The 16,078-nt window shown below is 39.0% G+C and overlaps 1 protein-coding gene across 16 annotated transcripts in view; it reads right to left on the bottom strand.

Moving 5' to 3' along the window:
- dnc (phosphodiesterase dunce) overlaps positions 1-16,078 on the bottom strand; it is a 144,333-nt gene that overhangs the window by 12,715 nt on the left and 115,540 nt on the right. For 8 of the 16 annotated variants that reach the window (XM_064700698.1, XM_064700699.1, XM_064700703.1 and 5 more), the window contains one exon: positions 10,670-10,708. The exons of 4 other annotated variants lie outside the window; for them this stretch is intronic. In XM_064700698.1, coding sequence (XP_064556768.1) covers positions 10,670-10,708 — 39 coding nt within the window. Of the gene's footprint in view, positions 1-937; positions 1,115-5,577; positions 5,739-10,669; positions 10,709-16,078 lie in introns of those variants that run through there. 4 more of the 16 variants (XM_064700710.1, XM_064700711.1, XM_064700713.1 and 1 more) reach the window with 2 other exon arrangements.

Raw genomic sequence — 16,078 nt, 5'->3', positions numbered from 1 at the left:
AGAGTAGTTTACAATTCACACAAGCACATAAAACACTTTAACACACAGGCATGCAAAATATGAAATGAGCGCATGGAGTAAGCGATAAGTGAGGCTATGGAACCGAAGAGAGTGATCTTGCCCGGCTATCACACTCCTGGTGGCACAACCATACAGTAGCGAGTACCGCGAAAAGTGACTACATGAGATATTAAAGGTAGAAGTAGCAAGTATTACGAGGATCGATTAGCAGACGTAGTGAGTAACAAAAGTAGCGAGTAACAGATGAAGCGAGTAACAGAAACAGCAAGTAACAGATGTAGCGAGTAACAGAAGTAGCGAGCAACAGGAGTTGCGAGTATCAGAAGTAGAGAGTAACAGATGTAGCGAGTAACAGAAGAAGAGAGTAGTAGAGGTACCGAGTAACACAAGTAGCGGGTTAAGATATAGAGAGTAACAGATGTAACGACTATTACATAAAGCGAGTAATAGATGAAGCGAGTAACAGAAGTACCGAGTAACAGGCGTAGCGAATAGCAGATGTAGCGAGTAATAGAAGTAGCGATTAAAACAGGTGTAGTGAGTAACAAGAGAAGCAACAGATGCTGCAAGAAACAGTGAAAGCGAGTAATAAATGTAGCGAGCAATAAAAGCAGCAACTAACAGAAGAAGCGAGAAGCAGATGTGGCGAAAACCAGAAATAGCGAGTAATTGATATAGCGTGTATCAAAAGAAGAGAGTAATAGAAGCAAAGATTAGCATAAGTAGCGGGTTACAACTATAACTAATACCTAAAGTATCGAGAATCAATAGTAGGGAGTACTAATAGTACCGAATAACAAAAGAGTAGCGAATTGATTAATTAGAGAACGAAAAACGTTCTATCATGTTGCGGTTTGCGCACGAATTGGTTAGCTCAAAGCCTATAAGCTGCCGGCCAAAACTATCGAATGATTACCATGTAGTGCAATTTTCGACATGAGTGTGTACATATATTGAAAATAGATTCATAAGTGCTGGTATTGAGTGACCCTTTCCCCCGAATTGAAACCATGAATGGCAACACAGAATTCAGCACAGCTTCAATTAGACGATGAAGTTTTTGGTTTCCATATCCATACGCAATTTTTATTATATTTTTACATTCAAATTTTCTAGCTGATTTAAATCGAAATGCCTGTGTGCCTAAACCAATTGGCTGGCAAATCAACTGGAATACTCCCAGAGGCCTCAACGCCCAAAGCCTTATATGATATGACAACCTGTCCCCAAAGCGGGCGCCTGCCCAGGTGGCGGACAGTTGTTGGCCAACCGCAAAAGGTCAGCGGCAGGCATTGCCACGAATAGACTTGCCCCCCTCAAATACAAAAAAAATATATGTATATATGAAAGGCAGGCAAAGGAAAGCGGTGAATTATGGAATATAGGACGTTCAAGTTTTTTGCACCGACCAACTGGATGCAGGTTGCCTCGAAATTTCCACACAGTTATGCGGAACAAAAAGCGGCGCGCACAATTTGTGAAAACGTTTCTCGCCGCACACGAGCCACTTGGCTTGAAATATTTGTGCCGAAAATAAATATTAAATGGGTAAAAAAAAAGGAAAAATTAAAAAAAACGCACACGCATATAAGTATATATATGTATATGTATATGTAAGCAAGGAGACGGGCACGAAGACTTTGTCGTTGACAAACAAAAAATGGCATAAATTAATATTAATAAAATAAAATTAAAGAAAAAAAAGGCAAGAAAAACAACAAATAAATAAAACAAACAAAAATAAAGTTTTCGACCCATCTGTGACGTCACGAAGCGACGCCGTTGGCGGCGCTAAAATTGATATTCACATTTTTTTCCTTTCTTTCTTTTTAATTTTTATATTTTATTCATACCCTGTATTCACATAATTTTCTTAAAAAGCGGTGTTTACAAGTTGTTCAAGGACCCAACTCTGTGTCTTGAAGGTCAACCTTATCTACCATTAACTAGTATATTCGTCTCCTTGACTAGAGAGCACGTATATTAGATAGGTATTTTATATATATGTATATACAGTTTATAACTTCTATAAATCTTTCCAAAGTTAACTATGAGTTGTTTACTGTGATTTTCTCTGTATTTGTATACGTGCCAACAAGGACTACAACGTCCATACCCTAGACTAGACCCTCTGGCCTTCTGGAAGTCGAACTACGGCTCAACCAATCAATATACCAACTTTTCAAAGACTAAGCACTTAACCTGCTGCCGAAGACTTTTAACCCCGCACTATCATGTCAATAGATCAAAATCAAAATATATTATATTATATAGCAGAGAAAGCAAGAGTTTATATGCAGTTACATATAAGAACATCTTCAAATTATAAATGTTTGCCATAAATGTTAAAACTTGGTACAAGGTAACTCCAAGTCTTGCAATTTCGACTAGAGCATTGCTATTTCTATGCCCTGCACTCATCGAAAATGGGTAAAGAAAGGTCATGCCTTTGTGCAAATGTCTGGCATATATATTCTTGAGTCCGTCTATATTGCGGCATCGATCTTGGCAACGACATATACATACGTTATCTTCTTTTTATCTCGCTCCAATTTGACAATACCGATTAAAATCGATTTGGAGGCTTGATTTTTTAAGCATAACTCAAAAGCTATAAAAGCTAGCTGCACCAAATTTGATATACATATGCATATCCAGCCCACATTTCCTTCAATGCTGAAGACTCTCATTATTTTAAATCTCAAATAGATCGGACTGTAAACGCCGATGCTCTTCACGTTATTTCCATAATGTGGCGCAACGTGAAGAGGCTCTGAGAAGGGAGCAAGAATGTTTTTAGTGGCAGCTAGATAGACGCGAAGCAGAGTATCTATCAGTGGGGCACGCCCGGCTAGAGCAATCTTGTTAATTTTATAGTGTACGTACGCGTACACACGTACGCACATTTCTGGGCCGTTCAGCCTTAAAGCCAATTGGCTGGCAATGAAAATGGTTGGAAAACTGAAATTTTCATAAGAGATTTGGCGACTGTTGAAAAATGTTCAATGAAAATGCCGCGAAGCGACGCCTTTTAAAAGAGACGGACAGATGCATATACATATATGTATATGTATATATAGAAAGAGAGACAGCGAGAGAGAGAGAGAGAGAGAGAGATGGGAACAGTGACAACGATATACGATTAATGATGCCAACTCATTTACAGGCAGGCTGCCAGCCCCTCCACCCGCAAAGCTCCCAATCGCTGTGCCTTGTGGTATGTTTGCCTGATTTTTGGCACGTCGCTCTGATGCAAGTGTGTGTGTGTGTCGCAACAATTGTACAAATACGATGTTGTATATGCTCATCCATCCATTTGTCCATCCAAAGTGCCAACCATAAATAACAACAAGCGGCAAACGCAGGCCAAATGCAACCACATTCACCTCCAATACCAGACCTAGAACCAGTTCCAGTCATAGTCACAGTCACAGTCACAGTCACAGTCACAGTCACAGTCACAGTCACAGTCACAGTCACAGTCCCAGTCCCAGCCCCAAATCCCAATCCCAATCCCAGTCTTCACCTGTGTGTACATTTTTCAGCGGCAGCTCCACCTTCAGTTTGAACTCTTCACTTTTGGCCCCATCTTGTTGCCAGACTTTGCCACTTTGCAGCCAGACAAAATGTTTTCGTTAGCGATTTGTCATTTTAAATCATGTCTCTACTCAGCTCGTATTCTCAATTTCTCATTTTCACATTTTCTCGTTTTTTCTGTTCTCTGCCGTTTATTAGACCGTTTCTAGTTCGTTATTCGATTATGAATACTGCGACGCATTTCGCCGCCAGATTCAAAAACATGTTCATGACTCACACGTCGCGTTTCGTATTTAGTTTCAGAATAAAGGCTCATCAAATCTGATATTTCAAATGCATTCCGAATCATTTGCAGCTTTATTTTGTTAATACTATAAGAAAATATCATATCGAAAGCAATGTATGCCAAATGTAGGCTAGTATTAACCCAAATTCAGATTGTAAAAGTGTTTTCCATGAGAACTTAAGCCTAGACGCCCATTTTGGGGGCATGGCTAGTTCGACGGGAATTACATTTAAATAAAAAAAAAATATATTTAAATAACATATAAATATATATTAATTTAAATATATTAAATATGCTGCCTTATGTTTGAAATAATGATTTGAGTTGTATTTAAGTATATTAAAACTATAATATATCTTCATAAATATAAACGAGAAAGTACGCCGAAGATTTAATACCCTTCAAACCAGATATGTAATAATAGTGAAGCTCACAAACGCTAAGTTTGAGGGAAATATATTGCAAAACCGAAAACTTTGCCAAACAAGAAACTATCTTTTCATAGATCGTGCCTATTTTATAGAAGTCCGATGTTTATAAGATTTTGCATGCATGTAGAAAGCATGGTGAAAATTATAAATGCCAAGTTTGGTTAAAATATATAGAAAAACCAAAGAGTTTTTCATACTAGAACCTACTCTCCGACCGATCGTTGCTATATGCTATATGATAATGTGGTTCGATCCGGCCGGTTCCAACACATGTACTGCCTCCAACAGAAGGATGGTCCTATGCAAAGATTCAAGACGATAGCTTTAGGTCTGAAAGACTAGTTCGCATAGACACAGACAGACGGGAAGAGGGACGGACGGACGCATGGAAGGATGGACGGATTGATGGACTGATGGACGGACTGACGGACATGGCTAAATCAACTCGTCAGTTGATGCTGATTTAGAATATACATATATGATTTATGGAATCGAAGATGTCTCCTTTTATGCGTTACACATTTCATGACAGAACTATAATACGCTCCACAAGGGTAGACAAAATGTAAAATGTCTCTAAACATTGATATGTGTTTCTTACTTTCTTAACAAATTTTCAATGTATCAATGAAAGCATATAAAATTCAAAAGAAATTTCCCTTTCATCATTTTATGGGTTATATTTCTCTTGGATTCAATCAAATTATAACAACAGAACACAAATATATATTTCCATATAAATCATTTCTAATCTTATAGCTTGTCATATAATTTAATGTTGCCAACGTGAATAGAATATTAAAATCGATATAAGAAAATGCAATTAATATATTTAATTTAATTGTTATTGAGCATAAAATGAGCTGCTTCGCACACAAAACAAGTGAACTTGTATCGAAAGTGATTTGAAGAGCAATTTTAATTAGCCAATTGATGCTGATAATAAATATAATCACGATGAAATTAAAAGCTCACTGAGTTGTCTTTTGGTAGCACACACTAATTAAACCAAAATGAGTGCGCCATAAAGAAAGTAAGACAAACAAATCGTTTGATCAGATACTTCATTTGTATCTTTAGCAAAGTTTCTAAGGTGATGTGTGCGCGTGTAATTAATTAAGAAATATTTATGCTAGCCAGAAATGCGTAACTAAATAAACTGACAGCCGAGACAGATTTTTGTGTGTGTGTTGTTTTTGTGGCATCATTAAAAATGAAAATACAAATACAAAGGCAGGGAGGGACGGCAGAACTAGGCGAGCTTTTGTTAGTTGATTCTGATTGGGTCTGGGGCTGGTTTACCTGCGCTGCGATTTGATGGAGAACATGTTATCCCGATCGGCCAGTATGGTAACGGCCAGATCGTCCTGCATTATGGAGGGTATCATGTTGAAGAAGCTGTGCACACGCGGCAGCGACTGCGACGACGCTGACTTTTTGTTCAACATGGCGACACTTGCACACACACATACGCACAAGCTCACATACACTGACACACACACACACACACACACACACACACAGGAAAAGAATGGGAAAATAAAATTTAAGGCTCGATCATTAGAGCCGGCGACAGTTTGGCCAGAAGCAACAGGCTAATGCCAAATTCGATTTGGCATTCCAATTTTCAATCACAATTTCAATTCTACTTAATTTCCGTGTATCTAGTGCGATTTCTCGGATTGCTGCAACTATTTTGCGGATTATTTCAGATGACAACAACAATGGCAACGACAACAACGCGACAACGCGACAACAACGCGACGACAACGCAAATGCTTTTTGAATTTTCCACGAGTGCGCGCTGGCCGAGAATGAGCGCGTCCCGCGGCGTGGCCAGCAAAAATACAAAACTCAAAACACAACTCGCGCGCTCAGGAATGAAAAAAAAATAAGAAAAATTATAGTAGAAAACGACAGCGGCGACGACGGCGACGACGACGACGACGACGACGACGCCAGCGGCCACAGAGACAGAGACAGAGACAGAGACGGAGACAGCGCAGCGCAGTCAGAGGCAGCTGAGCAGCTGGCAACGGGCAACGGGCGGCAGCCATCAGCTGGGCTGAACGTAACGTAAGAAAAAAATTATATTCAACTTAAAAAAATATGCATATAAAAATAAATAAAATTAAATTTGTGCATGTGTGCGAGCGTGTGTATTTGTGTGTCATTTCATTTTCATCATTTGTGCCTGTGCTTTTTTTCGACGTCTTCTTCTTCATCTTTTTGCGCGCGTAAGATTTTTGCTTGAACAAATGAAATGACACAACATGTACAACATTCGCTCAATTATTGAAATATACAGGGTGTCGCCATGACACAAATTTGCTTATCGAATGCAAGCAAGAAGAATCTCTCTTCGGATTTAGGCGAATGGCGAATGGCGCAGAACAGCAAAAGGTCTTCATATTTTACTTTACAGAATGTTCCTGTGAAAGTCTGCACTTAAATAAATTATTAAGAAGTCTTGTAATTAAACATTACATTTTATTTGATTTTTTATTTTTGAGGAAGATCGGTAGAAAACGGGCTATTTAAATACATTTCGATCAATTGTATGCCATCGAACTAACTGGGTAGATCCTTCGGGAATACCCTCTAATAAATTACATACTCTCAGTAATAACTGTTATTTACATTGAGTTCCAATCAAGCATAAACATGTGCACACCCTATATTATTACCATATCACACACACACACACACACACACACACACACACACACACACACATAGTCGACATATCCAATGTCCGGCAAGGCAAGCTGGCGTCCTTGCCTGACATAACGGCAACAATAATAACAAACACATTATTTTCATCATCATCAGCAACATCTTCATCATCAACATCTTCATCATAATCATGTTCATTATCATCATCTAGAAGCACAATTCGCGCATATTATGCCTTCACCTGATTGTCTATCTCTGTTTTATTTTCATTCTCTACAACTCACGCAAAATTAATTTCATTCTCTCCCTGTCCCACTCTCACGCTCTCTCTCTCTCTCTCTCTCTTTGTTTGTCAAGCTCGCTCTTTTGTCTTCTTCTTTTCCTCTAGCGCACTTACCCACGCTAATGCTTAATAAATTCTCAACTCAAATTGCCATTTGGCTGCCTTCGGGCGATCTCCATTTGTTGTTGTTGCTGTTGTTGTGTTTCGCTTGAACGCTCATTACATAAGTACAAGAGAGAGAAAGAGAGAGTGAGAGAGAGAGTAAAATGGGGCAGCCAGGCGGCCGACATGTAAATATGCCCATTTGTATTTTAACTACTAACGTTTATTTTTAATATCTCTGGCAGGTTAGTCGTAAATGAGCGCACACACGTAATTCTAATAATAATTTCGAGCAATTTTTAATTTAGCTAACCCACTTGTGTGTCCCGCTCGGCTGCTGCTTCTTCCATTCCACTTAAGCACATATGAGTGACTGAGAGTGTGCGAGATAGAGAGAGAGAGAGAGAGAGATGCATGGGCACATTACTCATACGCCGCATGGGCCAGCGTCACACATAAATTGCCGCCGTTGCCGCCGCCGCCGCCAAGATTTTTATTTTGATTCCGATTCCGATTCCAATTTCAATTTCAATTGCGATTCCTCCGCCCGATGATTTCACATGCCCGATTCCCGATTGCGATAATCATTCGCATCGTGTTTGGACTTGGTCCGCCCACTGCGTCACTTAACCCACTTGAATGACGAGCGGCAAGTGGCGCTGCATTCAATAAACAAATGTCGGCTGGGCACACACACACCCGCACACGCACACACACACACACACACACACACACACACACACACACACACACGATGGGGCACTCAAACTCGAGAATAGAAGAAAAACAAATCAAGCAACTGTTGGCGCGTTATGGGGGCATTGGGTCAGCATAGAAAGAAATCTCGTGACTGACAGCAACGTGGGCATCTAAAGCATCGACGTCGAGTCAAGTGACTGATGAAATTGTTCATAAACATTTACAAAACATAACATAACATAACATATGCTCTGTTATAGATGTATCTATGGGATATTTCAGCTTAATGTTGATTAGCTACAATCAAAGGAAGCTCTTTTTATTTCGAGATTTTTTATTATACTATTTTACTATATCTGTACGATATACATATATTCTTACTATTCCTCTCCTACTTTATAATCTATGAAGATTCATAATAAATATCTATCACATATATTTCAATAATTGAAAAGGTATATACCGAGATTCAATACGGATTTATGAGTATAAGTCGTGCATTTTTCTTTTTCTCTGGAGATTTATATTAAATACCTCATATATATTTGACACCAATTAATCGTGCATAATTATATTTACAATAGCTACAATTCCCGATTGAATAAAGTTAAATGTGTTTGTAAATATTATTTATAAAATTTAAATTAAATTCTTTTGCTTACAAATAATACCTATTAAAGAGTTACCCAATCTTCTCTTTAACTGGAACTCGGCACAGATGTGACCAACATTTGCGGACTTTTTGAGGCATTAAATAACTTTAATCGGAATTACTGAATATATTTCGATTTTTGTACACCTCGCTGCACATTAGAAAAGAAAATCAAGTGTTCATATGGGAATTTTGCATGTACAGAATATGGATGCTTTTTTGAGATTTGACTGCATGACAAATTTGTGTGTGGGATGCATTTTTATTAAAAGCAAAAGAGGCCACTCAAATGCATGCAGACACACGCACGCACACACCCGCACACATACAGTGCATCTGGCACACACACACACACACACACACACACGTAGTTGGGTGTGATTTGCATTGGGCGCATGTCAAAATTTTGTTGAGGCGGCAAATTTAATACGCGAAAAGAACATATTTCATTTGGTTTGCAATCCCATTTTGCTCCTCCATCTCATTTTTGGTTTTTTTTTTGCCTCGATGTCACGCTGCGTATGAATAATATGCACGTTACGTATACGACAGCGTCGCTGCATGTGGCGACGCGGCCAAGTGTGGATGCAAGGGACGCTGGTTGTGTATTCGCTTTGGCCTGTGATTGAATTTGGCCAACGATAGTTGGGCGGTCAGATTCGGCGAAGGCAGCGCTGAGATTTTGACATTTTGCATTTTGCATTTGGACTGGGCTTTTCCTATTTCTTGTGCTTGTCGCACAGGAAGTAGGAAATGTTTTTCATATTTAAATTAGCTGCGCTGTCGCCGCATCGCCTAGTTGTTGCTGTTGTTTTGTGCCACATCTTTGGCAGCTTTCATTCAACAGCTGCCCCTTGGCTGCGCCTCGCCAGCCTTGCCCCATGCTGGCCGACAATTTTTGCGCCTTTAATTGCGACGACGACAACGACAAATGATGACTGGGATGAACATTTTTGGTGAATCGAGTAGCGCGCGCGGCACGTCATGTGAGCTTCTTTGCCCCAAAAATAAAAGCGGCGTGATCTGACTCACGAGTGTTGCACACACTCACACACACACACACACAGAAATAGAGTGGGAAGTATGTGAAATTCTTTTTTTTGGGCCTAAATCAAATATTTCAACAAGCTATCAAAGTGTACCACACAAACATGAGAAACTGTTTGAAGTGAAACGCTCTTCCAGCAGAAATGGAGAGCTCTTCAATTACGAATAATATTGCCAAAGATCCTGGAGAATATTTTGATATAATATATATTGATATTCAAGCAAATATTGATATTTTTTTGTTAGCCAATAAGTTGCATTCGGTAGCTACCGACTGCGGGGATACTCTGTTCCTGGTTTCAGCTACAAAGACAGCTACAATGGGCGTGGCAATTGATAAGACGTCTAAAAAAGTAAGTTAATTCGGGGGAAATTAAATTAAATGTGGTTTATGGAGGTTTTCTATTGTATATCAAAAAACAATTGAACTTGATCTGAAAAGACGACAGAGAGTCATTAAATAACCTAATATGCCATTCTTCCAATTGGGAACAGAGTATACACATTTTATTCAGCTGGAGAGTGCTGCAATTGCTGTGCAACATGCCTCAAAAGTAGAAATCAATTAACTAACTAATTGCAAAAATTAATGAAATGGCAGAGAATCGAAGAATAATAATACAATTTAATAGAAAAAAATGATGTATAAACGAGTATAAAACAGGCGTCAAATTATTATAAATATTATTCCAACGTTTATAGAACATGGCTAAATGTTCTTTTTACAAAGGAGCAACAAAAAAAGGTAAGCTGAGACAAACATGCAACATAATCGAATACAAAACAATAAGAAAATATTAAGAACAACAACAACAAGACAAACATCAAGTGCAGGTCAAGCATACAATCAAGCAATAGTCAAAAAGAAAGCTACAAGTTAGTCGGAAATATCTAGATAGATAGATAGATAGATTGAGAGAACTGGGCATACGTACGATCTGTCAATGAGTATAGAGGCCTCCTGGTCTTTAAACCTGCAAAGGGTTACAATAATAAACAACGATAATAGTACAAATAACATTAATAAGTTAGATAGGCTAAATATAGAGGTAGATAGAGGTAAAACGAGTACAAAACACATGTATCGATTATCAGCTATCGAGTTGCAACAAACAACAGTTAACAGAAATACACTAACCGAAAACAAGAACAAAAAAAAACGAACATCAAATAGAAATTTTCATTTTATGATTGGATTTTATTTTGGTTTTTCTCTTAGCGAGTTTTTCAATTTACTCGAGTTTTTCTATTGCATATTTATTGTAAAAAATAATTGACGCTTGTTTTATTGTTGTAAATAAAAACTGAATGCTAATGTGTAAGTGTGTGTGTCTGTGTAGCTGTATGTGCTTATGTGTGTCGCTCTCTCTGTGTGCGTGTGTATGTGTGTGTGTGTGTGTGTGTGCCTGTGCGTGACGCCCTGAGATATGCAATGAGAGGCAAATGGGATTGAAGCAGCTTAATTGAGACATCACGTGCAGCAGTTAAGCGTTGCGGGCACGGCCAACGGGACAAGCTGGGCACGAATTGTGGCACGTTTGTTGCTGTTGCCGCTGTTGCTGTTGACGTAGACACCACGACGGCAATGACCCCGTCGGCAATTGATAGATAAGCGAGTGGCTCCTTTGGGGCAATGTCATGACGTCATTGTGTTGCGCGCGTCACAACTGCAACAGCAACAACAACGACAACAGCGACAACAACTACAACAACAACAACAACAACAGCAGCAGCAGAGGCAGCTGCAACATCAGCACAAAAGTCGAAGTTGAAGTGTTGACATTTAAAAACACACCACACACACTCGACTAGCTTGTCTCTGACTTGCATTTTAAACATTTTGCAAATGCCAACGGCACACACACACACACGCACACACAAAACGCCCGCTAGCCACGCCCTGGCTGCCAGCTAGTTTCGTAATTTGGCCTTAAAATTTTTGATCAATAGCAAGTTGCAAGCAGCAGGAAGCAGGCAGCAGTCAGCAAGTTGCAACTTGCAGCTTACAAGTTTCAAAGGACTTTGCATGTCTTCTGCTATGTGTGTGTGTGTGTGTGCGTGTATTTCTGTGTGTGTGTGTGTGTGTGTGTCTTGTTGTGGTGTTTGCTGCATGTCCAGCAATTGACCTGACCACACACCTGCTCGGCACTCAGCTACGTTTACTTTTGGCATCAACACCTGGCACAATTATCGCCTGAACGGCTTCGAGTATTGGTTTTGGCACTCGTCCTGCACTTGAATGCAACGGTAAAAAGGATCCTGCCTGACAGCTGGCCAATATTAACTGCCCTCAACTGGCACTCGGCAGCTGGCTTGCGGCTGTGGCTTAAATTGCTTGCCTGCACTCCACTTACTATTGAAGGAACAAGTGAACTCCGAATAGTTGACGAAATTCTAATCAATACTCGATTCCACCCGTATTCCGGCAATTATATACGAATTTAATAAATGAAAATTAACTGTTGCCACGTAAATGCTGACTTTTATTCACTTTACGCAATGATTTGTATGCATTGCTTGCGGGCATTATCCGGCTTTGCCTGGTTGCAAAGTTTAAGTAATCAATTTTTGAGACTTCGCACGTTTTACACGCTGCTGAGTGGATTTTGCGAAACGTTTGAAATGCGTTTCATATAATTTTATGAGGAAAATGTGTTCAAAGCTCGATTTGAAAGGTATATTTGGGACCACGGATGTGGAAACATATAAAAATCCCAACGTGACGTGTACATACATACATATGTCACATATGCATACATATGTCATACATATATCATACATATGTCATACATATGTATATCTACATATGGACATGCAGATTAAAAAATGCAACTTTCTAGCCGTTCCGACTGTGCCTTTGATCAAGGTAAACTGTTTCATATATGAACAATACATATAACATATATATATACCCATATATACATAGATCTTGAAAACATGATATATAGTACAGAGTACAGTTCCTTATGTTGGAATTCTCATAAAAGCTTTGGAGTGCTTATTTATTAAACTATTTATCTGATGCATTCAACTCTCATCATAAATTAAATTGTTGTTCTTCTTTTGTTGTGTCTTCCTGTTCTTGTTGTTGTTATTTTGTTTATGTTGTTTATTTGCCCTTGACATTTGGCAGCCGCAGTCAGTCAGCTAATTATTTGTTATTAGTGATGAAATCTTTATGAAATTTTCGCTCAACTTGGTCGCTGTTTGTCATGACAGCTAAGCTGGGGCCAGTCAGCGCCAGAGTGTAGGGTATATAAGTGAGTTCGTCTGTGTGTGTGTGCGTGTGTGTGTGTGTGTGCAATTGACAGGCTCATCAACAACATTGTTTGGAAGTGGCAGACTGGCAGACGAGGGAGCTGCGATATGTCTTACCAAAAATGTTCAACTTGATTGAAAGCAAACGCAGCGAACGGATTCCGGATTACGCTTAAAAGACGCTCGACGGTTTACGGAAGGAGGGGGGTGGCTGGGGGTTTGCAGGGTAACTAAAGGCCTGCCAAAAACTTTAAAGCAGACCCAAAACTTTTTGGCCTGGCCCAGTCAGGTCGGAACAAGGGAACAGCCAAATGCGGAAAATAAAGAGAAATAAATGCAAATTGCGTTGCTGTCGGTCGTCGTTCGTCGCTGTCGCTGCCAAATGGCCGAAAAAGGGAGCCAAAAAATACCAAAAATACCGAAAATATTTATTTCAACTATGTATAATTAAATCGTTTTTATGTTCTTGTCTAGTAGCAGCAGCGCCTGGGGCCACTGCACTCGGGGGCACATCTAACTTTAGCCAGCAATTTGTGACACAAGGACACATTTGCTTTGAGTCCAAAAGAAATTTGTTTCTTTCTGTTTTTCGGCCTCTATATGAATAGCATAGCTACCAGATTATATAATAAATATGTGGCACACATTTTAGCCAAGCACTTTGCACTGCATAGCTAAAAAGTCACAGGCTTGAATTTTTTCAAAAGTTTTGTTTTTCGCTTAATTTATGTTGAGTTGGTGCTCAGCTCTTCGATTCGCAGTTCTAGGGTATGTGCTTTGAATGACTTAGCAGAGGACAGGGATTTTTTGTAGCTATAAACAATGCTAGTTAAGATAGTAATACACTTTATTTGATTTGGCTTCGTCCATTTCCCACGCTTTCGGGTGAAAGTCTTCGACCTTTCTTCTAAGAAAGGAAATTATGTTGCGGAAATGCAGCTGCAGCTCATGCTGTCAATCATCAATCGGTCAGTCAATTTATAAAGTCATTTGCTACTTTAGAGAACCTTGTTAAAAAAGCAATGTTTTACAATTTATTATATATTGTGTTTTCGCCCATTTTTCACGGTTGCAAGTGAACGTCTTTAAAGCTTTGAGAGGAAACAATGGTAAGCAGCCGCAATTCATTCTGTCAGTCATCAATCAGTCAGATTATAAAGTTTTTTGCTACCTAAGCGCAACTTGTTTAGAAAACAAAGTTTTATAGTTTATCTCATTAGGTTTTTTCGCCTATTTTCCACGCTTGCGGGTGAAAGTCTTCAAAACTATGAAGGAAAAAGGTACTGTAAAAATGCAGCTGCTATTTATGTTCTCGATCATCAATCAATCAGTCAGTTTATAAAGTTGTCTGCACAAAAACATCACAGATCTGGGCTCAATAGGGGACCCAATATCGTAGAGAAACTTCTCTCGTTCGTCATTTCAATACTGTTCTAAAAAGCTTCATGCATATAAAAAATGTATATATGTATATATTTTGGATACGAAACATCTTTTCTTGACACAGAACAAATAGAGTGAAAAGGAAGAGAGAGAGAGTGAGAGAGAGCGAGAGCGAGAGAGATAGAGAGAGAGAAAGTAAATAAGAGAGTAAGGGAGAGAGTTACTAGAATTACACACACATAACACTGACATGAAGCGACGACATTCAGAAGTTAATTGGGATCAAAGGGACATCCTTTAAAAATCTTTTGGTCTTAAGCATGTTCAAGAAAGATATTAAATTTAGACACATATAAATCGAAGAGTATGAGAATTCTGATTTAATGATAAATATGTTGTGATAAATCATTTGACAACATTTAATTATAATTAATAATTATTGCGCGCATTTCGCCAAGATAATTGTAGATAATTGTATATTAAACTGCACCGAACACATCTCTGTGAAGTGTATTAAAAAGTCGGTGCAATTTCTTTTGCTTCGATTTTATTTTGCTCTGCTGCCTTCGCTTTAATGTGTTTATAAGTATGTTTGTGGCACACACTTGATGGGCAAACGGTTCATGTTGTTGTTTTTATTTGAAGGCGTGTCGGCGGGACGGAGCAGCAAGGTGGCCAAGGGGGGTGTTTTAAGTGTTTTGCGGTCCAAATATTTTTGCAATTTTTCATCTACGATTTGCGCGATATATTTTTGCATTTCGGCCTTTGAGCATCGCCCAGACGCGGGGCAGAGAGAGCCAAAAAGTCGTGTAAAAATAGCTGTAAAATGCCTCTGTGCCCAAGGTTGCATTTTGCCGCTGACCATATGCCAGGCCAATTCCATACGATGTAGTATTTTTTTGCCCTCTTTTATTTTGACTAGATGCTACCTGATGCTTTGATTTTACAGTTGTTGTTATACACCGAACTCATTCAATCTGTGCACAAAGGGTATACTGGATTTGTGCGAATGTATGTAACGGGCAGTAGAAAGCAACTTCGATCCCATAAGTGTATGCATTTTCTTCTTCTCAGCATCTACAGTCGAGTCGATCTAGCTTTACAGTCTGTCTGCTTGTCTGAATGTCTATCTGTCCGTATGTTGTCCGTGCAGATAAAGTTTATTCATCGATAGCTTGCGTCGTTTACAAGAAATCAATAAAAATAATTAGATATATAATTTTTTTTGAGCATATCTCGAATTTGGTATGCAGATTCCTACATAGCTCAGACAGCTACAGAATAATTCACTTTTCCCAAAAAATGTAAAAAAAATCCCATTTTTATAGATATTAACTAGAACACACATTTGAATGACGATTTTATGGCCTGATATTTGATAAAGATCGGACAATAAATACCAAAGATAATCACGAAAGCTTTGCACACAGTATGGAAGGAAAGAAGAAGCGGCGTGTGTGCGTGTGTGTGTATAGATGGTAGCTAGCATGAAAGGCAGCTCTGCGTTGGGTTCATGGTATCTGCCAGTCGGGCACTCCCCACTAGAACACCCTCGTTGGCTTTGTTGTTCTGTGCAATTATTTTGTTATTATTGTTTTAATGCATATTCATTTGGCGTTGAGAACCGCATCAAAAACTGAAATGTTGTCGCGCTTCTTGCACAAAACATGGCTGCCAAAAAAATGCATTTCCGGTTTCCAGTT

The sequence above is a fragment of the Drosophila montana genome, unplaced genomic scaffold (assembly GCF_035044405.1).
Source record: "Drosophila montana isolate Dmon_TW-CO22-7 unplaced genomic scaffold, ASM3504440v1 contig_1853_1, whole genome shotgun sequence".
Taxonomy (NCBI): Eukaryota; Metazoa; Arthropoda; class Insecta; order Diptera; family Drosophilidae; genus Drosophila; species Drosophila montana.
Note: the sequence above shows the minus strand (reverse complement) of the source record. Positions and strands in the feature narration are given on the sequence as shown.